The 27,709-nt window shown below is 33.1% G+C and overlaps 1 protein-coding gene across 4 annotated transcripts; it reads left to right on the forward strand.

Annotated features, from left to right (window-relative positions):
- The first annotated feature begins 8,915 nt into the window (after positions 1-8,915).
- LOC121242716 (potassium channel SKOR-like) lies at positions 8,916-23,991 on the forward strand. Of its 4 annotated transcripts, none has more exons than XM_041140652.1 (13): positions 8,916-9,163; positions 11,029-11,253; positions 11,356-11,419; positions 12,361-12,700; positions 14,237-14,532; positions 16,052-16,132; positions 18,128-18,226; positions 19,472-19,696; positions 19,974-20,162; positions 20,588-20,663; positions 21,563-21,857; positions 22,458-22,579; positions 23,389-23,991. In XM_041140652.1, exons 1-13 carry the CDS (start codon positions 8,940-8,942, stop codon positions 23,652-23,654), a joined length of 2,502 nt encoding a protein of 833 aa, XP_040996586.1. In that variant the 5' UTR covers positions 8,916-8,939; the 3' UTR covers positions 23,655-23,991. The 4 variants fall into 4 exon arrangements, with proteins under 4 accessions (XP_040996586.1, XP_040996587.1, XP_040996589.1 ...); XM_041140653.1 differs by having other exon boundaries at positions 23,378-23,509; XM_041140655.1 differs by having other exon boundaries at positions 9,032-9,167.
- The last annotated feature ends 3,718 nt before the right edge of the window (positions 23,992-27,709 follow it).

Here is a 27,709-nt window from a genome sequence, read left to right on the forward strand (position 1 = left end):
ACATTTTGGAAGATTCATTGGAACTTGGGAGGGGAGTGAAGTGTGTGTGTTTGTTTGTGTGGGTATGCATTATTTTTTAGACCAACTAACATTGTTATCCACATGTGACTAAATTGAGTGCCGGCTGCCACTTTATATACCCACTTGTATATTTAAATTAGCTCTGTGAATTTGACTTTAATTTTTTAAAAAATATATTACTTAAAATTAAATTTACAAAATAATATAATTTAATATAATATATTAAATTATAAAATTATTTTTTTTATAAAATAAATCTAACGGATCCCATTAAATCATATCAGTTTATAGATTTATTTTTGTATATATAATAGTGCTCTTTTTTTAAAATAATATTCAAGTGAGTAAACATTTGAAATTGAATAATGCTACATGTATTTATATTTTTAATTTTATTTACAAGACTTATTTTATTAATTTTCTTTTAAAATTTAAATTTTATAATTTTTAACATATTATTAATTGATACGTGGAGAAGTAAGTCTTTTTAAAATTATAATTTGTTAGTTAAAATTATATGTTTATTTTTTCATTTTTTATTTTTTCATTTGATAGGTTATAAGGCTCCATCCTGGCTCAAAAATATGATATATACGTCACTTAGAAAATGCTAGGGAAGTCACATCCTTTCCAATGCAAGCTCATTCACTTTCATGATTACATTTATTTCAAAATTCATTTTTTAGAATAGTCCGCTCAACTTTGTTGTTTTTGTGTTTTGAACTTTTTTTTTAATTTTTTTTCATATTTTTTTTAATATATTTAAATATTTTGAAAAAAAAAATCTCAATACACTTCCTTAATCATTAAATAAAAAAAAAATATCAAGTGGTCAAATAGAGTGGTACCAGTGAGAGGCAAAATAGTATTTTCTTTTTCCATAAGCGTAAAAAAAATTAAGAGAGATAATAGCATTATTTGTAACCAGCAGCGAATCTATGAAGAGCCAGGGCCATGGCCCCCCAAAGTTTTAAAAAAAATATATATTAATATTTTAGGACTATATTAATCTCATATTATATTGATCCCCTTTCTAAAAAATATCTTGGCTCCCATTTACAAAATTATTTTGATCTTATAGATTATTTTGATTTAGAAATAGAATAAAAAATATTTCGTTATAATTTTAGCTTTATCCGGCCCCTTATAACAAATTCCTAATTTCGCCACTGCTCGTAACAAAACCGATCTAAAGAATCTTAATGCGAATAAGTTGATAATATCACTTAAATTGTCGAATATGATAACAAAGCTTAAAATGGACAATTTAAGCCATATTAATGGATAACCAAGATTTGAGATATTGGAATAGAATGTGCATCGGACCTAACGAATGGATATATTTTGATACATAAATTGTTTGAATATTAATTTTTGGATTGATTTAGAGCTATTTTCTTCAAATTTAGGATATGTCGATATGATTGATAATTAATGTTTAAAAACGACAAGTAGTTAGAGAGTAAAGCCAAAAATGGAGCAAAATGTCACGTTGGCTTCTTTTTTTGTATCATTTTTAAAGCCAAATGGTTGCTTTCTATATTGTCAAAAAATGTAAGCAAGTTGTAGGTGTGGGAGCCATCTAAACGGATCAAGACTCCGTGGCGTTAGAGAAAGCTAACAAGAAACCCCAATCCTGGACCACGATTGAATATGATATCAATAATAATACTAAGTATAGTTTTACGATATGTAAATCTCGTGCATTTATTTAAAAAAATAATTAATAATATGATCTAATATTTTTAAATTATTTTTTTATGTAAATCTCGGGTAAAATCATTAATTGATTTATAAGATGACAATACTGCTCCCTATGACTATTCTAAAAACGACTTGAGTATGTCTTCCTTGAAAAAATATGACAATACTGCTCCTTTATTTGTTTTTAGAGATGAGATGAGTTGGGATTAAAATTAAAAAGTTAAATAAAATATTATTAGAATATAGTTTTTAATATTATTTTTATTTTGAAATTTAAAAAAGTTGAATTGTTTATTTTATTTTGTACATGAATTTGGAAAAGTCATAATAATGAGATGTGAGATTTTTAAAGTTTTAAATTTTAGTCTTGAAAATAAACAGGCGTTATTAATCTCATATGCAAAATTTGTAAGGATTCTATTTGTTGCTTTAGAATTGATATATATTAATTTTGTTACGATCATAAAAAGATTTTATAAAAATAAATTTACAAACTGAAATAGTTTCATGTTATATGTTAAATTTACTTTATAATAAAAAAAAGTTTTGCAATTTGCCCTGTCATTTAAAACGACTTTAAATTACATCAATTTGTGAATTGAATTCCTTTACAGTAAAAACATACCTTTTTAGATATCTTTTGCATGACTGCCAAATATGCATAGCAAGCTGGATGAGAATGAGACATGCAACTTGTAAAAAGCCATATGTTGGCTTGGCGTGATTGGATTGGATTGGAATCAACTTGAATGAGTTAGTTGTGTTAGGTTTTCAAATTATGCATAGCTTCCCAAGTGGCAGCACAATTAATTGAGATGAACTGAAGAAAATATTTATTGGAGCGCATGCAGATCACTGGATAAGCCATTGAATATAAAATAATATTAAACCAAATAAATATGGAGGCCCTACCCCTACTTTGATTGATTCATGCCTTTGCAGCATTATAAAATCTATATATGATCACCATCTAATCATGATTTATCCAATGCATTTAATTAAGTGGATTTTTAAGATTTTTTTTTTTTTTTGGTATATTAAGACTTTCAAAAAATAGCAAACCTAATAATTAATTCAACTAGCACACACATGAAGAATTTCTATTTAATATTTCCAGATCCAGATAATTTAAAAATTAAAATTAATTAGTGGCTGCTGGCCACATGAATTAATCCACTTAGTAATTATATATTAATTCTTTTTTTTTTTTTTTAGATTTTCCATTAGTAAGTTATCAAGTTTGCAAGGGTAGGGGTTTCGATTTTGTAAGAAAAGATTAGGTTTCATTTCAGATAGATTTTAATCAGGTGTGTGCTTCTGTAGTGTTTATTTAGGCAGGTTTCCTACATGTCTTAATATAATTGGTCGGGGTTATTATATTGACAACTTCGGATAGATTGTTCCGAAGAGGATCTGTTAGGAACATCTACAGAGACAAAAATTCTTATTTCATGAAAACTTTCTAACTTCCAATATGAATCAAGGTTCCTCAAAATTTTTGTGCTTAATTTTATTACTTCTGGCTAGCATGAGAGATCGAGAGACATATCAATGAACGTTATATTACAGACATTTTATGTATTTATTTCTCTTTTACTTGAAGCTCTAGAGTTAATACATGAAGAACTTCAAAAATAAAACAATAACCCAAACTGTAATTAATTCGACAATAAACTTGAATTTATTCAAACTTGACTCGTTTGAATATCTATACTAGTCGCTGCTTATTCGAACTCGACTAGTTTAAGGTCGTATGTGAAAGCAACAAGAACGTGAAAGCAACAAGAACATGAAAACAAGCTCCCCTAATCCATGACAGAGAGCTGAGTTGGGAATGACATATTTTGTATATATGTTTCGCAGTGATTTCATATGTCCATTTCATTTTATATGTGTATATATTATACAATAAGATTAAGGGTGCTTGAATAATTCTCATATCGGAGTTTATAACGTGGCCGGCTAGCTTTGGTCCACCTACTCACCTTACCTGCGTCTTTGTCTTTTAGTTAACCAAATGCAACTGCCCGCCCGCCACCGTGCATGCGTGGACCTGAGAATATGAAAATTATGAGAAACTATATAATTTTATATTTTTAATTTATTATTTTTTTTAATAACTCTAAAGTTATAAAAAATTATAATCTTATTAAAAAATTTATAATTAATGCCTGTGTGTTTTTATTTATTAAGATCTACTAATTATTAATTGAAAAAAAAAACATAATGCAATCTTAACCGTTAGATAGCTGGGAATAACATAACCAGAACGCAAAGGAGTCAAGGACCCAAATTTGAAACAACTATTTTAGATGAGATTTAAGCTCTGCTTGGATGTTGAATTTAGTTGAGATGATAAAATATTATTAAAATATTATTTTTTAATATTATTATTATTTTGATATTTGAAAAAGTTAAATTGTTTATTATATTTTATGTTAAAATTTGAAAAAATTATAATGATGAATTGAAATGAGTTGAAAAATATATTATACGTATCTATATAACACATTTTATAATATAGTTTTATGTATATGTGAGTAATGCTACACAGTACCACACTTTCAATTTATTTTTATCTTACCATGTAAGATATGATACATTCATTATTATTAGATGATTTAAAAGTGATAAATGTATCACATCTGATATAGTAGAATGAAAATGAGATAGCAGTATAGTGTATAGAATTTTCTTTTATATATATATATATATTACTCAAATAAATAACAATTTAAAATTATGTCACATCAATAAATATAGTTAAAGAAGACAAATTTTGGAAAAATATTATTATTTATTTTATATTTTGTCATTCTCAATCACATATCCAGCTAGTTGTTACATGCGACACATTTTAGATGGTTGTCTATTTAAGTGCAGACATAAGAAGTTACTAAATTTTGTCCCATCAATATTTGTAATTAAAAGTGATAAAATTTAAGATAAAAAGTGGCGTAAGGTGTAAAAATAACTATAATTCTGATAAGCAGATATAATTACTAAAACAATAGAAACTTTCAGGTGAGTTTTACAGTAAGTTGAGATGAAATAAAATGGGATAAATATTAAATGTTAAATAAAATAGAGAAATGATATTTACAGTCGTGTATGTACAAGTGCCGTACAATTATTTTAAAAAAATGAATAAGTATGAGACTTAAATGAAAAAAAATTAATTTTTTAATAATAGACTACTATTTTTTAAAACGATTGCACGATACTTACGTATTTCATGACTGTATGTAATATTACTCAATAAAATATTGTTAGAATATTATTTTTTAATATTATTTTTGTTTTAAAATTTAAAAAAATTAAATTATTTATTATATTTTGTATAAAATTATTTAAATAATTAGATAAATTGAGTAGCTCTCTCAATGTTTATTAGTGAGTCAGGTGTGGGTCATCATGCGAGGAAAAATATATAAAACACGGAACTATCTTTACCTATAAAGTTGTGGATCAGATATAAAACAATATCTCCAACACTAACCACGTGCTACGAAAAAAAAAAAACACGATTAACCACGTGGAAAAGATATCTCTTCTTACAAGTTACAAGACGTGAGTGGAGAAAAATCAAGTTAGCTATTAATGGGACCTAGAGTATGACTAAATAGCATGAAAAGGTTTTAGAATCTTCGTTTCACTTGTAAGATTTATGTATCATTTGGATTTGAAGATGAGTTAAGATGAATTATAAGTAGTAATGAGATAAGTTATAAATAGTAATAAGATTTGTGAGTTAAAGTTGCTGAATAGTAATAAATAATAGTGATATGAGTTGAGATGAATTGAGATGTGTTGTGAATACAAACCGGGATAAGTGAAAGAAAAATAAATAAATTTTTAAAGAGTAATACTTGATATGGTTATAGAGTTTGCAAGTTTGTACACCTCATTTGAAAAAAAATAGATCTACCATTAAAAAAAATTGATTTATTCATGGGAGTTATAAATTTATCCACTTTTTTTTTAAAAAAATACACAGTAATTACAGATTTTAAAACTACCAATATTATTTTTTTAATAAATAAATGTACATTCAAAGTGAAAATTAACAATACAAAAAAAGTTTAAAACTAGTAGACATTGAAATCAGGAGATGTGACCCATTAAGTTAGGGGTGTGCATCCGGACTAGACTTTTTTTCCGGTCTGGTCCAAAACCTGAAAATCCGAGTGAATCTAGATGGTTATATACCCAAATTGAATTCGATTATTTAACCGGCTATCCGTAATCGGGGTTTTTTTTTAAACAAAATTGTAAGGGAATTTTCCTCACTTCTCAAAATCCACTAGGCCTCGGCCCGAGAGTCCCCAAGTCTACATAGGGGGTGGAATATCTATTGGGGAGGGGCGTCAAATAGTTGATAAGACATATTAGCCTAACAGTCTGCGGCTACTTTCAGAACCTAGAGACTTGCACAGAGCGCAGCGAAAAATGCGGAGGGCACTTGATCCATCGGTATCAGATCATCTACAGTTCATATAGACCAGATGCGAAGTCAAGAAACCAAGCCGCATTAATGGCCTCGCTACTGAGCTACACGCCAGTAGCGATATGATAAATATAATAAACAATTCAACTTTTTCTAATCTTAAAACAATAATAATATTAAAAAATAATATTCTAACAATATTTTATTCAACTTTTATCTAAAATCATCTCATTTCATTTCACTATCCAAACAAAACCTTAGACTTTTTTCTCGTTAAGTTATTGCTAAAAAATATAATAATAATAAAACTATCCTTAGATTCGAGGAGTAATCAAGAAGAAGTTTGCTTAATTAACCCTAACTAGAGCATCACAATCTCAATTTTGGAATTCAATACAGTTGTTTGTTGTGGGCCTACAAACCCATATCCATATGGTCCAATCCAAATAAATCATGGGGCCATCTGTATAGTCCAAAATTTCCAAGTTTGGGTAAATTAACCCAACTCAAGTTGAAAACATATGGGTATTTGAAATGTAAACTTTTTTAAAAAAAAAAAAATCCTACTTATCAACTCCTACAATACACATCAACATATAATTTATTATTTTTATCTTTATATTTAAATACACATATTAATGTGTAAATATGTATATTTTAATAAAAAGATAAAAATAACAAATCACATACTGATGTGTGGTGTGAGGATGATAAATAATATTTCTCCTACCAATGCTAATTCATGATAAGAAGAGAAGTTTGATCTAGTAATTAAAAATTATATTCTCAAATTGATACGTAGAGTGCACCTAATAAAAAATATTTATATGGTATAATTTGAATTTAAAAATAAATTTTAAAATTTAAAATTTATAAATCAAATCTTACTATTTAAGTAACATGAATGATATACTTTACGTACTGGCATGAGAATAGAATAATTGATGTAATTATGAGCATAGAGATAGAAAAAATTTAGTTCTAAACTCATTACAGTTACAAATAAATTTAAAATATGAACATTGTTTTACGCTAACTAATTATATATATGGCAAGATTATTTAGCACAAATATTGTAGTGGCGTGTTAATAAAGAGACTTAATAATATTTTGTACATGATCATGATTCAATTTCTTTCCTTTTGTTTTAGCATTTTGAAATTAATAATATCTCCAAAAAATAAAAGGAGTATATACCTCGGACGTGCTAAGTTTCAAGAATGGAATTAACGTACCATGACAAACTGATTTGCACTCTCGGTAGTACTGTTCATGAAATATTGATCGAGACATGCAGGCAGGTCCATTAACTGTCGGCAGGAATTTCTTTCTATGTGAAAATGGCTCACCACATTAATTTGTCCAATGCATTAATCGTGATCGGATTCATGTTGATACACATTTATCAGACAACATCCGAGTGAATAGATTCTCTAGATTTCAATTGAAATGATGAAAAATAATAGATATAGTCGTGAGTATGAAAGTGTCGCACAATCACGGGATCTATATGAAAAAAAATTAATTTTTTAATAATAGATCTCATTCTTTTTTAAAATGACTACACGATGCTTACACACTTCATAACTGCACTTAACATTACTCTTGAAATGATAAATGATAATATATATCTACATGATGATATATTTTTCGAGCATGGCCAGAATCCAACAATATGATCGAATGACCTATATTGATGGCTTGGACGTTAATACGAAGCTCAGATGCTTATTCATGAAATAAATAATAAATAAAACATATAAAATATAAATAAAAATAGACATAAATATTTACATAGTTTGGCATAAAAATTTATGTTCAAGGATTGTTTGGGGTCTCTCATAGCTCTAAATATAATGGAGGAAATTAGAATTATTTCTTTGGAGTAATTGAGTCCTACTTGCCCTGTGTCACTTTTATATTTTCGTATTTGAGTCAACCACTTTTAGCGTTATCTCTTCCTTATCTTATTTCTTTCTTGTCTTATACTTTATATTTTTCCTTATTCTTGATAGTAGACTGAATTTAGTTCATTTTTTTTTATCCAACATAAAATATAATTTAATTTAATTATTGTGATTATAAAAGGATTAGTTTGAAAAGTAAAGTGTTAAAAGAGTAGTGCTAAATATAATTTTAGAATGTGCAAGTTCGTACACTAATTTTAAAAAAGAATAATGTTACTCATCATCTTAATTCTCATCATCCTATGATGTGACATTAAATAATTAGAGACTATTTATTCTATCTTACTTATGAATCTATAATCTAATACTGCAATATATGATGATGTGAGAATGATAAGAAAATTAATTATAAATAAGTCTTTTTTTTTTTAAAAAAGTGAAATCCATTATTAAAATTTAATTTTTTTTTTTACGTGAGTTTCAAATTTATCTATTTTTTATTTTTTTTAAAGGTGAACAGAACCTACACATGACTCTAGAACTTTAAAAATATTTGAACATTATGCTAGAAGTGTAAAGCTTCCATGGTCTGAAATATATATTCGCGCGTCAAAGCTTATGAATTATTCTGTCTGTCGCCATAATCTCACTGTTGTAAATTCCGATACCTATGTTCCCATGCAATAAAGTCTGAGGAATAATATTAAAGAATAATACATATCTCCATTACTGCATGCTGTCATATATATATAGCCTTTATTTGTTAGCTAGCGATCTATGTGCATGACTGAAACAAGTGTTTTAAAAGAGGTTTTTCCGGTTCCAAGCAGCAGCTTCATCTGGATAAAGTAATTTGGAAGATGAATAGGCCGGCCGGAGGAAGAAGATCAGAAGGTGTTGTGTCGAAAGATGAAGGGTACGAGGCTGCTAGAGACTCGAGCCAGGGGTCATGGTCCGCCTGGATTAGGCCGAACTTGGTCGGGTCTTTTAGAAGAGAGCTGAGCATCGCTCGGAGTGGAAGAGTCGACAGAGACGGCCATCGGAGAAGCAGACGGCATCGCCTTGTCATTGATCCTGAAAACTTGTACGTACGTGACATGCGCGCTGTTCTCTCTGTTTTAGACAAAGAGTATTGCTATTGTATTGCTACTATTTAGTCTCAATTATATCGTTCATTCTGATTTATTGACGTCACATTATTATATATTACCATAAGATTTACTTAAAAAAATATTTAAAATAAAATGGCTTATGAAAATATAAAAACATGAAAACTAAAACTCAAGATTTTCTCAACCATTTTTATGTTTGTATTTTTAATTTCATTTTTTTAATAAACTACGTGACACCACATCAATGAGATAAAGTAAATTGTATAATTAGAACCACATAATATCATTTCTTTTAATACAAATAAAATAACAAAAATTCAATATATAGTCACTTTTATGTATTCTTCACGCACTCTACTGATGTGATTGATTGCGTCATTTTTTTAATAATTACTTTGATTAATCACATCAGTTGAATACGCAAAGAGCATACAGAAGTGACTGCATATAGCAGAACTTATAAAATAATCAAACCTCTCTATTTTTTTTGAAATTTTGAAACTATTCTGTCCTTTCAAGTGTACCGCTCCATTTGACCGATTGGCAAATATATATATATATATTTTTACCTAGTAATTAAGGAAGTGATTTTAAGTATATTTGAATATTTTTTTTTATTTTTTTAAAATATAAAAATGTATTAAAAAATATGAAAAAGAAAATGAAAAGAAGAAAGAAGCTAAAAACCAAAAGTGGTACAGTTGAGCGGACTACTCTGAGCGGCAGAGTATCTCGACTCTTTGATATATAATTTTAAGATGTACAACAGTACAAGTCTAGTATATATTTTTGAAAAAAATAAAATTTATTATTAAAAAATATATTTTTATATAAATTTTAAATTTATTATTTTTTTTGAAAAAAATGTAATGTTAAACTTGCATGTGGTTTTTGCTGAAAATAATTTTGACAAAAAAAAAATTTTTGGTTATTAAATAATGCGTTCTTTGTCGAAATAGTAAACGTTAAGGATGTTATCCACACACTCATGGTACTCTTCCCACATCCTACCTTCGGCATGGATGTGGGGAGATTTTTTTCCCTCGAACTCTGGCTCCACCCCTGTGGGTGAGGTCCACATCCACATGCCACGGGGCGGATTGGCCCCAAGTTCGTTGCCCCCACCTACGAGACCAAAAATCACCAACTAAATAAAAATCAAGATTATAATCAACCACCAACTAGACAGAAACCATGACCATGGCTCACTGAACCAAACCAATAAATAGGATTGTAAAAAAAAAAAAAAAAAATCGGCCGCCCAAGCAGGGCTATCCGTTCTCCCTTGTTAAAAATATGAAAAATAATTTATATAAATTTTAAATAGATAAGTTCTTATAAATAAATGAATCATATTTTAAAAAAAGTGTGAAAAATTAATCGTTATTAATAGAACTACTTTTTATAAAATATTTATATAAGACTCCTAACATTACTCTAAAAAAAATTAAACTCGTACGAAAAGTATGGTCGGTTCTTTGATACGTCTGAAAACGTTACGGTGTTTTACAGAGATGCCCACGTCTAGAGCTCAGAACCCAAGCAAAAATGATGTTCTTCCCGCACCCTCTTCTTCTCCTCTGGATGTTTTTCTTCAATCTCTAGCTGCTTCTTCTTCTCTTCTTCTACAGTCAGCAGCTTTCTTTTACTTCAAACCCACTTACTTGCACACCTGCCATGGCTGTTATTAGCTTAACTCCCGAACTGAACCACATGCTCGAACAAATCCTTCGGTCCTTTTGTCATCATAATGAAACCCCAAAATGAGAAATGAGAACTGAAACTGAAGAGAGAAAGAACGGAATTTGAAATGATGGGGGCTAGGAAACGCATGCAGGTGGTACGTTGCGTGGAAGCATTTCATTCTGCTGTGGGCGGTGTACTCTTCCTTCTTTACGCCCCTGGAGTTCGGGTTCTTCAGAGGACTCCCGGAGAACCTCTTCCTACTCGACATCGCCGGTCAGTTTGCCTTCCTCATCGACATCCTTGTCCGCTTCTCCGTAGCCTATCGTGACACCCACTCCGACTGCATGGTCTACGACCGCAATCTCATCGCGTTTCGGTAACTGTTCGGTTTCCTCTATATGTTTTTTTCCCTTACTTTATAATCTGTTGTAATCTTGAAAAATGTAATCGGATTTTCATATATTTTGCTTAATTATAGGTACCTGAAGTCTCGGTTCTTGGTTGATTTAATGGGATGTTTTCCCTGGGATGCAATCTACAAGGTACAACCTTCATTTTCACTCTTCTTTTTTTTCCTTAGGTTTTATTTTGGTTAATAAGCTGTCCAATGTGGTCTGTTTCTTTTAATTTTATTAAACTGTGCGTGGGTCTTTCAATTATAAGTACTGCCCCCTCTTTGTTCTACATCTTGTCATTCTTAATCACATTTGCATATGCTACACATTTCAAATGGTTTTATATATCAACCACTTAAATGGCAATCACTTGACATGCCTTACATATCAGGTGTGACTTGAGAGTGGTAAAATCTATGATGAAGAAAACCATTTCTCTTTAATTATTTATCCCACAAAAACCAAGTTCTTAAATAAGCAATGTCTCTACCATGAGTAATTATTAGGTAGTCTCAGAGTTTACTCCTAGCCTATCATAGCCTCACAGTTGGAGTAAAAATTGGGAATTCCTGTGATATGCTAGAAGTACTACCTCAGCTGTACTTCGGGACTATCTAATAATTACTTCTCTATCACAGTGACTCAAAGTAAGAAGGCTCATGCCACATCAAGTTCTACCAATAAGCTCCAATAAGAAGAAACATTTTCTGTGGTTATCTATACCATAACATAGAATTTATATGCACAATGAGAGTTTAAAATGCATTATCACGAGGGAAGAACATTTAGTTTTTACAATTCTAAAATCCACAAAATAGGGAAAAAAAAAAGGAAATGTGAAGAAGGTAACTTAGGATGGTGTTTTATAAATAAGATGGGCAATTCAAAACTTAAAGTTCTTTTGTCACTAGTTGTTTTATTCTTGAGTGATCCAATAGATGCTTATGAGGCCTCTCTGTTCAATTGAAAAGCAATTGTCATTCTTTTGTCATCTTTACTTCATATTTGATTGCATTCTTTTGAGTTTGATATGGACAATATAGCTTGGTAGCTCTGATAAAATGATCTGAACACAACTGCTTGAACAGGCTTCTGGAAGACAAGAGCTAGTCAGGTACCTGTTGTGGATTAGGCTGAGTCGAGCACTTAGAGTGACAGAGTTTTTTGCGAAGTTGGAGAAAGATATTAGGATAAATTACCTTGGTACAAGAATTGTGAAACTCTTTGTTGTGGAACTCTATTGCACTCATACTGCTGCCTGTATCTTTTACTATCTTGCCACCACTGTGGCTCCCTCCAAGGAAGGTTACACATGGATTGGAAGTTTGGAGATGGGTGACTTCAGATATTCAGACTTTAGAAAAATTGATCTTTGGAAGCGTTATGTAACATCTCTCTATTTTGCCATTGTTACCATGGCTACTGTTGGTAAGCTTGTCTATATTTCTCTCTTGAATAAAAAATAAAAATCACTTAGCCGTTGGTTATCTTTACTAGGCACTTAAGATTATTGCCCTTTGGTGTGTGTGAGCTATGCCCTATTTTATGAGTTCAGCTTTCTTCTTATGTATGTTGTGGCTATGACATCTAAAATAGTGTCATACCAACTTATAAAAAAAAAAAAAGTGTCATACTACAAGACAGTGTTGGTAAAAGTGTGCTTAAATGCAAAGTGCAAAGCCTCAGGGCTGTAGTGCTTTGCTTGCCAAAAGTGTGCATCAAGCTGGCTTTTTGGCACTTTTTTTTAGCAAGCTTAAAGCACATTTATTTATTTATTTTGTTTGTAAAGAATATATAAATGTCAATAATGACTATACCTGTTTGTCTAGGTCATTAATTTAGATGAAATTAATGAGTTAGATGATTGGAGTAAAAAATCTTTTGATTAAAATGATGATGGTCATATGCTTGATGATGAGGGTGATTATACACTAGGATTGCATTGAGTTGCTACCATAGAAGCCAATACTTACAATTCTTCTGCTTTTTTGGTAATTTCCTTTTGGGTATATTTTGTTCCAACCATGTGTTTTATTTTGAATATATTTTATAAAGAATAAGAGGTTATACAAATGCTTAGTTTAAATTTTAAGCAATTAGTTGACCATATGATTGTCATCTCATATAATACTCTTCGAAATTGAGTCAATAAGCTAACTAAGTTACCATCTTGGTTTTTTTAATCTATTTATTTTAATATATGAAATACTTTGTTAATTATACATTATTTTTTCAAATATTGTATGGTTTACTTCAATCAAGCTCACACTTGCACTTTGCACCTAGGCTCTAGGCGGCCTTTGCACTTTATTCTGCTTGGTGGTTTCACCTACATTGCCGCAAGAGTCACTCTTTTCAACACACTTATAAATAGGCTGAAGTCATCGGTTCTAATCCACTTTTCTATTTTTCTGGTAAGCTGCTCCGCAAGGAGAGCAAATAAACATAGATCCACCCCAATTTCATGATGAATATGCTTGGCCTGTTATCTTTTCATCTTCCTATTTATGAGCCATGGCTCACGTCCACGTTTGCAATTTCCCATAGAATCTCTAGGGCTTTTGTAGAAACTATAGTTTTTTGTTCTAAAATGGTTTCTCATCTTGGATCAGGACTGAACCCTAGCAACCTATTCAGGGAAATAATCGGTTATGTAAGAAATTGGTTGGGGGCTAAGATAGGTTGATACTTTTTCTGAAAATAGGCTTTATTTGCCCCACCTATGATAGTTTTTACCAATCCTTCTTGTATTCATCATCCTATTCTCCTTGAGATTTCTGCATTAGCCCCATCCTATCATCTGTTTATGGATTCTGATCAAATTAAGGACAGTACATTTGTTTCTAAAGGTTGATAATGGCCCCTTCTCATCGCCATATGAATTGTTGCTATTTTCATTTTGAGTTTCTCATATCAGATTTGGGAATCTTCACTGTATGTACTGATAATTTGCTTTGTATCCAGGTTATGGAGAGATACATGCAGTCAATGCCAGGGAAATGATATTCATTATGATTTTCGTGTCATCTAATATGATTCTTGGTGCTTATCTGCTTGGTAACATAGCAGCGCTAATAGTAAAAGGATCGAAGACAGAAAAATTCAGGGATAAAATGGCCAACCTTATCAAATACATGAACAAAAACAATCTTGATAGGCACATAAGCAATGAGATCAAAGGTCATCTGCGATTACAATATGACCGCAGCACTACAGAAGTTGCTTTACTTCAGGAGGTTCCAGCCTCTATTCAGACTAAGGTATTAATAAATTTTTAATATGCCTGTACGGCTTTGGTTTCACTCATTTTGGTTAGTATGCGGTATGTTTCATATAAATGGCTGCCCCGGCTCCTAATAGCTTAAGCTTGCGGGATTGACATGTCCCCATCATGATATACCAGAACAGTTGTTGGCTATGGGATTTTGATTCAAGTCTTGGTAACCTCTGTTTTTGTAACTTTTTCTGTTCTGCATGTGCAAAGCCCATATTTAGACCACATTTATTAGTGCCTGCGAAAAGAAGGGGGGGGTGGGAGGGGGTTTAGCATTCTTTGTATAGTGTTGGAAAACTTTTTAACATTTCTTGCTTTATATACTAAGCCTAATTGACAAGAGTATTCCCTACAGATCCCTTTGTACTTTACTCGATAAACATGGTTTTTTGAACTTTTTTGTGACATCTTATAAGCATCTGCGTAATTCTTCATCAAGAAAATTGATATTGGATGTTTCTCCAATTGTGGTCAGAGACTGAAGGCAAAGATCAATGGTTCCTGCAGATTTCGAATGGTTTCCTCTTTCACCCATCCTTGATTGCAATTTCTTGGACATTGGGTGCTGAGAAGGATTAGTCAATTTAAGGGATGCAAATGTTTCCAATTTTGAAATAAAGGACTAAAAATTACTGACGAGGGGAAGACAGTCTGAGATGTTCTGTAATCTATATAGGATAGAATTTGCAGAGGTTACCATGTTGAAAGGCTATCTATTTTATCTACAGGTGCTCATCCAGATAAAACTATCAATTTCTGTTCTGAGGATGTGGGTTGGGAATGAATTATCAAAATGACTCTTATTTCCCTTGTTTTGACACTTGATAAAATGTCTCCTGTTTTTTCTTGTTCTGACACTTGATAAAATGCCTGGCGCTTAATTGTCAAATAAAATTTCTGGCGCTTAGTTGTCAGTTTCACCAACTAGCTAGGCATACAATGGCGTATCAAACACAAGTCCATGTTACGTCTTGTCACATTCAACAAGGGGACTTCCAACATTTGCATGTGAAAGCCAAGTGGAAAGTGAATGAGTGGCGTGCATCGGTGTTGGAGACACTGTGTAGTGGCGGTGGCGTGTGAGCCTCAAACATGCTGTGGGTTGCCGCCCATCCAATCTTGTTGATTGGGGGCTGGCGGTTTCAAGAGTGGCACACGTGTAGGTTGGAGACATCCTGAAGGCGATGGATTGTCCTTCATTGTAATGAGTTTTAGCAAAAAAAAAAATTCTCGCCTATAAAAATAATTTTGAATTGAAAAATTGCTAATTGATTGCAGCAGTTGTTATAGATGGTTCTCAGAATCCCTACAGTTACCTAGTTTTGTGAGTGGGGATTAGTTAGAAGAAGAGTGCGGGAGCTGATAGTTAAGGAAGAATTCATGCGGCACCTTTTGGATACTGACTTGATATTGTTCATTGCACATACCAGTTCTTTTGGTATTTTATGAATTTATGGTGATGCTTGGTTTGTATAATTGTATTACAATTTTTTTCTTTGGTGCAGATTTCACAGAACTTATATGAGCCATATGTTGAAGAAGCTTCTCTTTTCAAGGGATGCTCTCTGGGATTCATAAAGCAGATTGTAAGCCATCACGCAATTCATATTTAGCGTTATGTGAATTCTAAAGGATGGGCTATGATAAGTCCATTATCTTAGCCATAAAAAAACTTGAAAGTAATATGATATCTGTGAACTTGTTCACGTCCATTTAGTTTAAAGTCATAGTTTATTTAATTGCTACTAATTACATAGAAGTGACGGATTAGCTGACATTTCCAGTTTAACTTTCCACATGCAGCATCAATTGGGCCTGTTATTAGGAATTGTTTATTCATTGCAAGCATTACTATAACAGCTCAATCTTGTCCTAATATAGTTTTGATCTCAAATCCATATTTTGGAACTTGAAAGTAATAGGTTTTCTAGCACGATTTGCTCTCTCCACAAATTTCTCTTGAACAATATGCCACTTCTGGTATCAATTGTTATGTAGAATCTAGCAGCTTACTGCTGTCCTTTGTAATCCACAGTTGGTGTTGACAATCATTAGTGTAGAAAGTCACCATGCAAGTAGTCTATTTACACATACCAGTTCAATGCCTATATCTTACCTAGGGCTCTCATCAAGTTCTTTCAAGGTTTTTTCGTAGCATGATCCAATTATTAAGATTAGAGATTAGGTTTTCTAGGTTGAGATGCAAGACTTCTCAAAAGCAGGGGGAATATGACTCTGATAGAGAGTACCTTCTTGAGTTTTGTGACCTGTTTTACAATAAAATGAAAGTGCTCGGACGTATTTTAGGACATTTTTTTCCTGTATTCTGGAATTTTCTGGGTGCCTTGAAGAAGGGGTATTTTATAGCATGAAACTTGATGATTCTCAAAATTAGTGGGTTTATTGGGATGATGTTTGTTTCCACTATACAGGTTGGCAGCTTGTGAGTGAAGCAGCTTAGGATCTTAAAGGGGGATTATTGGGGGGTTGAGATGGCTTGGTTTTCAAGGAGAGTGATTTGTTTGAAACATGCGGAAGGAAGGAGAGGGTGAACTTGCGTTGTTTGGAGTTCAACAGAGTTTCTTTGTGGAAAGGTAAAAGAGTGGATTATTTGTAGCAAAGCTGTTTAGTAGATGAGGTGAATACTTTTGTGGCAGGATGTTAAGTGCATGGATGCATCTTTGAAGGATGTATCTGCTGAACAATTCTCTATTTCTGTGGATAGAAGGAAAACAGTGGTTATTCATTGAATGGGTGAACTGCTAATCTGAGAATAAGGTCAGCTTGACCAGCGTGAGACTGAGAATAGGAGTCAATGGATATTGTTTCAACTTCTGTATGGCTTTGGTAAGGTTGAGGATTCTACAGCCGGCGATTGAAGACGAATTTGAAGTTTGAAGTAAATTAGAAGCATTAGGAGATGACTAATTATTAGGATGTCTCAGTGTATGGTTGGTGGCACTCCTATCCTATCACATGATGTCATATGATTAAATTTTCTACACAACCATCAGTATTTAATGATATGACATCATGTCATAGGGTGAAGAGTATCACATGTCCATGGGGAGGCATTTGATCATTTTCTTTTATATAGTTTGATTGCTAGGTCACCTGCATGTTCTCTTTTTGTTCATTGCATTTGTTATACTTGGGACACCTCTTAGTTTAAGTTGGATGGCTGTTTAATTTTAACGTTGCTTGAGAGCATGTTAACTGCGTTGTTCAGTGTTTTGTACCCAATTGTATGTTTAGTTAGTTTCATCATATGACCCCTTTTGTGTTCTTTTTTTACATAATTTTTTTCTTTTCTCTAATATCATTATGAGATTATTCGTCGTAATTTTCAATCATAAAAAACAGAACTAGTAACATTAGAAGCTTAGCTTCTTTCGGTGGAGCTGCCTCATTCATTTCATGGTGTATCAGGCAAGCAGAGTCCATGAGGAGTTTTTCCTCTTTTCTCTAATATCATTATGAGATTATTCGTCATAATTTTCAATCATAAAAAACAGAACTAGTAACATTAGAAGCTTAGCTTCTTTCAGTGGAGCTGACTCATTCATTTCATGGTGTATCAGGCAAGCAGAGTCCATGAGGAGTTTTTCCTCCCAGGAGAAGTGATTATAGAACCGGGAAACATAATAGATCAACTTTATATCATATGTCATGGTGAAGTGGTATGAATTTCTTTCTAATGATTTTATCTCCATTATGTCTGTCTTTTCAATTTTTGTGTACTTGCATTCAGCATCTGTATGGAATATATATGGCATTTAGAGAATATGACTGACCAAAATAGTTTAGCATTCTTTATTCTATGAAAAAGTGCAAATTTTTAAAGTTATAAGCTCATAAATTAAGGGAAGCATTTTTATAGAGTAACAAGATGTTGACTAGAAGCCATTCACAATAGTTCTGATGGAAGAAGGATATCTTGAATATCCATACTGGTGTTGAAACAAGTTTTATGACAACCTTTAACCCCCCACCCCCACCTTCTCTCCCCAGAGATCCAAAAGTTCTGTAGTTTGTGTTCACCATGATAAGGGTCATAACAGATGCACTTGTAAAGGTGAAAATCGTAGCATTAATAAGTAGGCCTATCTTAACAGTAAGCGTATTGTTGACCTGAAATATGCCCTTTTTATAGTTTTGTAACTTTTATTAATAGGTGAAATATAAACTGCACCTTTCACAACCTTGACAACTGACTTCGATTCCTTTGGTTTGTGCCTCCTGCTCTTTCTCGACCCACCATTACCTCCACTTGTCAAATTCATTCAAAACCGAAATCCAATTTCACCAATTGTAGGACATAAATTCTCTAAAAACGTAACCCTCTCAGCCTTTGTGGTTTTGTTTTATTTGTTGTGAGAGAGGAAGGAAGGGATCAGGCTTCTATATGCCGTCTGTCTGGCAGTTTAAATTGGAATAGGGTAGCAGTTGATCTAGTGTTATAGGTACAGGGGCCAGTGGTTTTGGGCTCCCATGGAGAGTGGTGCTTGTAACATGGGTTTCTAGGAAGAAACCACTTGGATCTTTGAAGTGAGTGACATGGCTTGATGTAAAACAGACAGTAGGATAGAAAAGTTTGGTTAGAGCTGCAAGTATGACAGGTTGATCAAATTTTTTTACCAAAAGGGTGTCATTAGATGACTATAAGCACAAGGCCTATAGCTTGTACTTTACCTTTTCTATACATAGCTTGAGAATGGGTCAATACCATTAGAGTTCTTGTCCAAACTCTAAGATCCTTATCTCTTGACAAATGATATATTTTCTTACATGCATCAGAATGTGTCGTCAATATATGCACCTGATTATTAATCTTAAGAATATCTCTAATATGTAAAGATGGAATATATATTTTCTTATATGCATGCTTTTTAAGTTAGATACTGCCTCTATAATATTTTCTACAGGAGGAGGTAGGAAATGTGGAAGATGATGAAACAGAGGAAGGTCTTACGCGTCAGCAAGCTTATGGGTTATTTGGCGAGGTTTCTTTTCTTTGTAACATTCCTCAGACTCGTACCGTTCGAGTTTGTGAACTATGCAGGGTCTTGCGGCTTGATAAACATTGTTTTACAGAAATCCTGGAGATATATTTTTCTGATGGACAGATTATCTTGAACAACCTCCTTGAGGTAAATTGATCATCTTTCTCCTTCCATTTGACATTTTACCCTAAAAATATGGTCGTTGAGATATGATTGTCAATGCCTTCGCTGAATTCTACAGTATAGAATCAATTGTGTCCACTTGCTTGAAAGCTTTCTCTGTATTTGCTGAAAGTATTCTGAAATATCACTCGTGCTTTCTCTGTATTTGCTGAAAGTATTCTGAAATATCACTCGTTTTATGCTGCAAGAAATTTAAACCAATAGTCAGTAAATAACATTCCCACACTTTTATCAATGACAGGGAAAGGACCCCAACCTCCAGAGCAAGATTTTGGAATCAAATATTACACTATATATTGGACAGCATGAATCAGAGCTGGCTGTGAGGGTTAATTGTGCTGCCCATGATGGAGATTTTAATCGCCTAAAACGTTTGATCAGATCAGGAGCCAATCCCAACAAGGCAGATTATGATGGCAGATCACCTTTGGTATGGATTTTAGAAGGCTAAGTTGCATTTTACTATTCTTTGACAATAGAGCAGTGGAATACCGTCACTCATATTTTTACAAGTTTAGATACTTCATACTCTTTCCTCCTTGCTGCATCTCAATGATGTAAACTGGCATCCTTTTTTAAAAAAAAAAAATTAACTGAGGGAGAGGTTAGAGACTCATCCAATTCCTATGAATTTAAGTGACACAAAGGAATATTATATGTCATCAAATACAGAAACAAAGTGTAACGTGATACTGATTTCATACCCAAGGTCATATATGTCATTGTTGTTAGCTTATGCAGTTATGCAGTTTGTGCTGAATCATCTTAATGGTGTTCGGTACTCGCCCTACCCCTTCAATTTACTAGGAATGAAATGAACTCACTCATACTAATATATAGTTTTGTTTCTTTCAGCATATTGCCGCATCTAAGGGATACGAAGATATTGCTCGTTTCCTTATTCAACAAGGAGTGGGCATCAACATTTCAGGTAGGCCTTTCGACTGGTTGATTCCTGTCGAGGGATTGAGCAGCCCTGCACAGGAGAGGGGGGGTTGCTCCCCTAAGACCTGTTTTTTGTCAGAAATGTTAATAAATTATTTTTCTTTCAAAATCGAAATCATTACAAATTACACTCTGTGATGAACAATATTTTTTTTGATTTAGTTTAAATAGCTCCCACTCAAAGTCCAACACTATTAGAACTCTATAATTGTTTACACTTGTCTAAGTATTGCGTTGAGTTGTTAATATAAAAGAGATACCAAACAAAGTCAACAAACACAAGAAAAAAGGAACAATGTTGCCATATTTTAAAAACTAAGGCTAGAAATCAAAGCATATACCAAAGATGTTATCTTGAAGAAACACAAGTTATAATGGTGACGTGGCAGGAAAAAAACTGGATTGGATGAAATGAATATTGTCTAATAAAGGACCTATTCACCATCAAAATATGTAAAAGAAGGATTGCAATATAGCCTTTTCAATAGAACTTTTTCTTTCTTTCTCTGTCCTCCCATTAAAAGTGTTATAAGTTTTTTTTTTTCAAGATTTAAATATTTTAATGTGGGAATCATGCTCGAACCATCATTTATTGGTACGAACTTCATCATTAGACTCGTACATTTTTTTTCCTATAAGCTTCCTAGTTAAACATATTATTTCTTTGCTTTTACACCTATTCCTTACTTTCTAGAAGATATATGATGTTAATTGTTATTAGTAGACATTAATGACCTGAGCCATCGCCTCACCCCCCCCCCCCCCCCCCCCCCCCCCCCCAAAAAAAAAAAAAAAAAAAAATTCTGTCTTGCCTCTAAATGCTGTTAATCTCCTCCCAAGTTTTGAATGTATTAGTAGAAGTACTTAATTAACTATGTCTATTAGATAATTTTGGGAACACTCCCTTACTCGAAGCCATCAAGAATGGGCACGATCAAGTAGCTTCTTTACTCGTTAAGGCAGGGGCTACACCTGTGGTTGATGATGCTGGTGGTTTTCTCTGCACTACTGTTGTGAGGAGGGATGTGGATCTTCTGAAAAAGGTTTTGTCCAGTGGAATTAACCCAAATGCCAATAATTATGATCGCCGAACACCACTTCACATAGCTGCCTCAGAAGGGTTATATTCAATGGCAGAATTACTTCTAGAAGCAGGAGCAATTGTTTTGTCAAAGGACAGGTATGATCTAAATGCTTTTCTGGTTTTTAAGACAAGATTGAAGCGTGATATTTTTTGAGTCCTTAGCAGTTTCACAAGTGCAAAATACCCCCATCTTAGCATATTCAAATCACATTGATATTTGATCATTCTTTGTTTTCATTGTTAGATATATCTGTGTGGTCAAACTCAGATTACAGTTTCAAATTGCATGAGATGTCTACATCTGCTAGCATGGTTCTAAGTTTGACCTTCCAATACAATCCGTCACTACAGTCCTGCTTCGGGCTTAATTGAAGCTTATCCTGATGATTGAGTTTTAATTCTGGCTCTTCTTTCGTTAAGATTAAAAAAATCTGGTTCTTATCTCATAGGGCTTCCGAAACTACTTCGAAAGGAATTTCAATTTCTCAGTCATCAGACTTTAAATGTTTTTGGAAGAGATGAAAAGACAGTTGGGGTCACTCTTCTAGTCTACACTGATTTTATGGTGAAAGAAGGAAAGCACATAGGGAATCATTGTGCACAATGAACTACAACTGCCTCAAGTTTTTTTTTTTTTTTAAAGTACAGGACCTTGCCACATGGAGTAACCTTTGTCAGCCTATCTTCTGCTTGCAGATGGGGAAATACTCCACTTGATGATGCCTCTATAGGTGGAAATAAGGATTTGATCAAACTGCTCAAAGTTGCAACAACTTCTCAGTTGTCTGAGTTATCCTATCGTTCTCAAGAAATTCAAGGTACAAACAAAATTTTAGCTCTCCCATTTGGCACTACAATCCTTTATTGTCTGATTTGGAATGAACAGTTGATTTATGATGGAAATTTACTGCATGAAAAAGTTTTTGCCAAAAAAGTTGCAAACCAAAAGATGCACTGACAGAGAAATGAAAAACAATAAGATTTTTCTCCCATCCTACTATTTTTGTTTCTGGAAAAAAAAAATGAAAGGTTTGGTTTTCCTTACCATATGCTTTTGTTAGCAAACAAGAAGTGTATAGAAAGCTATCTTGAAGTATTACAATTCAAATGGAAGAGAATTCATACCACGTACAACAGAAATAGTAAAAGTGGTGCCAAGTGCATGAAAGCGCTCAAACAAAAATCTCGAAAACAGTAATTTCAACTCACAATAGCCAGGTACCCACAACTAAATTTACTTCACCACAGATTGTGGTAACTAACCTAGGGAGCACAGGGGGACAAATAAGAAAACTCGTTTGTTGAGAACTTTACTACACAGACATTCAAGGAAGTTGGATGCCAATAAAAGATATATCATGGAGAGAAATCAATTTTCATTTTTGCCCATAACATTTTGTTTATCCGTTGAATGCAAACTGCTTAGGACACAGATTAGTCGTTATAACGGCAAACTAGATATTCTACCTACCCTATGAGGGAATCATAGGATAGAAAATTTTTGTGTCATCTCTTCTTGTTTCTTTTCCTCTTTTCTTTGGCTCGAGTGATTTTTTCAATAAATTGTTTGTCAGATGTTTGGCCTACAACTTTCAGTGAATTGATAATATTTCTAGTGACTTGACAGACGAAATAAGACAGAAGAAATGCAGAGTGTTCCCTTTTCACCCATGGGATCCCAAAGAGGAGAGAAGAGAGGGAATTGTGTTGTGGGTTCCACAAAGCATTCAAGATCTCATCCAAGCAGCAAGGGAGCAGTTGAAATGTTCAAGTGGTTCTTGTATTTTGTCTGAAAATGGGGGCAAAATCCTTGATATAAACACGGTAACCAATGATCAGAAGCTATATTTGGTTTCTGAAGCAAAAGAGGGGCAATTAGAGTGCCTAGACTGAATTAATGTTCTGCAAAACTGGAAAACAATTCTCTTAGTCATCTGCAGAACTAAGCAATATGCTCCCTTCTAAGTCTAGGCATGTCTATAATGTATACATACATATCCATGCACACCTGTTCATATAAGAAGATGATTATCAGAACAACACTCTAAAGATTGCTTCCTTTTTTATGGTTTCCCAAATAGTTCTACCATGGAAATTTTATAAAATAGATCAATAGGGATCAAGGGGCACTTTACACTTGATATGTCCAAGAATGATGTATTAAACCTATTCACAGCTGAGAGCTCATATTGATCTCATTTTGTTTATCACTGCTCCCCGAATCTAGTTTCAATATTTTACTACTTGTGGTTCTGAATATCCTAATCATTTCCATTCACTCACACTTGACTCGAGGTGTTTTTACAACACAATATATACACTCAAGCTCACTTTTTTTAACCCACTTGCGCAGAACTCACTTTACTTTGTCACACTCACCCAAGCACTTGACACCTAGCTTAGCTAGACACATGACACAGGCACTTCCACTCTTTAGCTTATACTTTCCGACCCGCACAATTGTTCACCCTCTTTTACCCACCCACACACTCAACTCCTTGATGCCCACAGTACTTTTGACAGAGACAAAGTGAGAAGGATGGTCTTGGCACTCAGACATGCTTGTCGGTGAAATCATGATCATCAACAACCACACACTGAGTCGGTTGCTAGAAGCTTGAAGAACTTAGTTGGCAAAAGAATCTAAAACTTGTTGCATATGAGAGAGGCATGAGCAGAACTAAATTTCACGAGAGTGTTGCTGGCTAATTTCAACACTCCTCAACACTATCTATGTGTTAGTTAGAGTGTAGTGCCAAGACTACACCAACTTCAGCAAAGAATGTTGAGTTCTTTAGTGAGTTGAGATGGTTGAGTGAGTTTTGTTGAGTCCACCTAACAATGAGTTAATGTGTGTTTAGATGTTAAGATGTGTTTAGATATATTTATGAAAAGTTAAAAAAAGGTTATGAGTCTCATGTGTAAAGAGGTGTTTAAGTTGAAAAAGGTTGCGGGTTTCACGTGTAAAAATGTTTTGAATTGAGATGAGTTTAGTGATTTGAGAGTTGAGTGTTTAGAAATTAGACTTAACTTAGTTTAAGTTCCAAATGGGGCCTAATTAATTCTTAAAAGAGTTGAAGTCGCATATCATTTTTTTCTTGAGAAACGAGCCCCTAACATGTGATCTCATGCTTTCTTCATTGTGATGGCACCTCGAATGTGCTATATATAGCATCTCCTTGATCTCCACTATTGTCTTGATCGCAAGCGTAGCCTTTCTTACCTTAATTTGCCACTTTCAAGGTGACTCAACATTTTCTACAAAAGGTGGTGTAGTGTCGCTACCACCCAAGATGATCTTGCCCTCCCTTGTAGATATGACTTAAGAAGTTTGCCAGTACGTGCTTTAATCTTTATTCAATTTCTCCCCTGTGCCAATATTATTGGAGATCTGCCATTGGCAGAACTTGAGAGAGAGAGAGAGAGAGAGAGAGAGGAAACTTGCCTCGACCCCTTCTAAACGCTAGCTAGGCATGCCTATAATGTACAAAGGATTGATTCCTTTCTTTTGGTGTTTCCCAAATAGTTATGCCCTGTAAAATTTACAAAATAGATTAGGATTGATAAAGTTAGCACAATATATATACACACACTAGGGAATTGCCCAGGGTGCATTAGCCTCGGGTTGCACTTGATACAATGAAAAAGTTAGTAGCTTATTTATTTGGGAAAAGAAAATACGAAGTTAAACAAAGACAAAAAATCAAGATTAAAAAAAAAATCTAAACTTCAGCAAAGTATGAACATTGGTCTGCATTCATATTGGATTATCTATTTACTCTCTATATAATAATAAAATATTATTAATTTAATATTAATGACCTTTTGATAAAACATGATCCTTTATTAAATTCTACAAATGAGCTACACGTCAAATGGTTAAGGGTTATAAGGACCTTTTGGAGGATCATTTATTAAATTCTAGAAGGGAGCTATACGTCAAATAGTCAAGGGTACTTTTACTTATATAAAAAAATGGTCAAAGGTTTTAAAAGTCTTTTGTTAAAATAAGACTTAACGGATTTAATGGAAAAAAATAAAAGTTAATGAAAAAAAATAAAAGTTACTATTCACAGTTAGATAACCACTTATTACAATAGAGTAGATATATTTATATATATATATATATATATATATATATATATATTGATGGTGCAATTCACTGCACTACGTACATGATTGTGCAGAGGTTATGTTCTTTATGCATGAGATCAAGCATACATGATCAGATAAGTCATTGTGTTTTCATCAAACACCGTAGTACTGTGTTAATATAGCTAGTGGTTCATGAGTTCTATGCATGCAGCAGGCCATGCGCCAGGCAGGTCATGAACTTTGATGGAATTGAACTGGCCGGTATAAGTACTAGTTGCCTATGAATAATATAATATGAAGGTATTTTGGAGGCCATGCATGCATGCAGCACATTTTTAAACATGATGTCAAAACGTATAGGCTTGTACGTACGTTTAGGTAAGCTTTCTGATCTTATATAAGTCCCAACGATTATTGAGCCGATCGACCTTTGTAGTTCATTTTTTCAGCTAGCTCTATTTATTTTCCTTTAATTATATACATATACAAAAAGAATCGATCCTGATCTTGATCGTCATGATAAAAAGGATAATAAAAAGAATAAATAAACTTGATGGATTACATGGAAAACGACGATTATATTTATATATTACAAGAAAAATCAGTTTTTGTGACTATTTTTTTACGATGAAAATGACTATTTACGACGAAAACGGATTTATTTTAATTAATTAAAAATAATCATTTTACTAGAAATACCTAGTCGCGAATAAGTAATTTCTTATAATATATAAATATCAAGCTGGGAACATATATATAGCCGCGTTCGCAAGCAATAATAAAACTCAATGTTGGCAAGCCTTGACGACAAAGTGAGCCGTCCATGCACCTACTGTCACATGGTGGCGATTGGCGAGTTCTAAAAGTCAACAAGCCAATCAAGATGGCTTCCCATTTATATAACTGACTGGACATCCCACTCCGCTCCCTCCTCCTACCTATTAAACAACTGGATCCTGAGCATTCAGGAAGCTGATCACCAATATATATAGAGCTTGTTCTGGCAGTACTACTCCTCGATCCGAAGAAAATGTTAAAACTTTCCAGGAATATTAAAATTTGATATTCTGGTGCAGCTGAAGCAAAAGATGATGTGTTAAAACTTTCCAGGAATATTAAAATTTGATATTCTGGTGCAGCTGAAGCAAAAGATGATGATCAGTTTTATCAATGGAGGATCAGGTCGATCGGAAAGGGAAGGTGTGGGGAATGTAGTCTGGCTCGAGGTGATCACTAATTATAAACTGAAAAACGATGAGTTTAATTGGCAGAGTCGTTTCTCGGACCAGGCTTCATTCCCCTCACTACCTTCTCTTTTATAAATTTCTTCCACATTAATATTCTGTCTGCAATTTATAAGCTGATTGAATTAATCCAGGTGAACATATCTCTCTCTCTCTCTCTCTATAGATATATATATATATATGTATCATGTATGTATGTAAGTACATGCAGGACCTGTACGTGTGATGATCAGTTAGTTTCTGTATTAATTTTTGGAAAATAAGATCATTTATAGTGCATATATACTTATTGATGACGTTTTCATTCTAGCTCTAAGAACACATGCATGCATATATATATATACACACACACACACACACACATATATCAATATCATATGAAGTAGTTGCATATGTAGAGTACGGCTGGTTTTGGTGACCAAAGCCGAACCTTATAAATTAAGGATATATAAATGCAAAGAATAATTCAAATGGCAATATATAGAAGTACTCTCTTTTCGTCCTTAATCTATTATATCTAGAGCGGCCGGGTAGCAGTCCGGCCGGCCTAGTACTTCAAAGTATATAATGATAACAAAAAGAGTAAAAACCAATATAATCGATGCATCA

The sequence above is a fragment of the Juglans microcarpa x Juglans regia genome, chromosome 8D, assembly GCF_004785595.1.
Source record: "Juglans microcarpa x Juglans regia isolate MS1-56 chromosome 8D, Jm3101_v1.0, whole genome shotgun sequence".
NCBI lineage: Eukaryota > Viridiplantae > Streptophyta > Magnoliopsida > Fagales > Juglandaceae > Juglans > Juglans microcarpa x Juglans regia.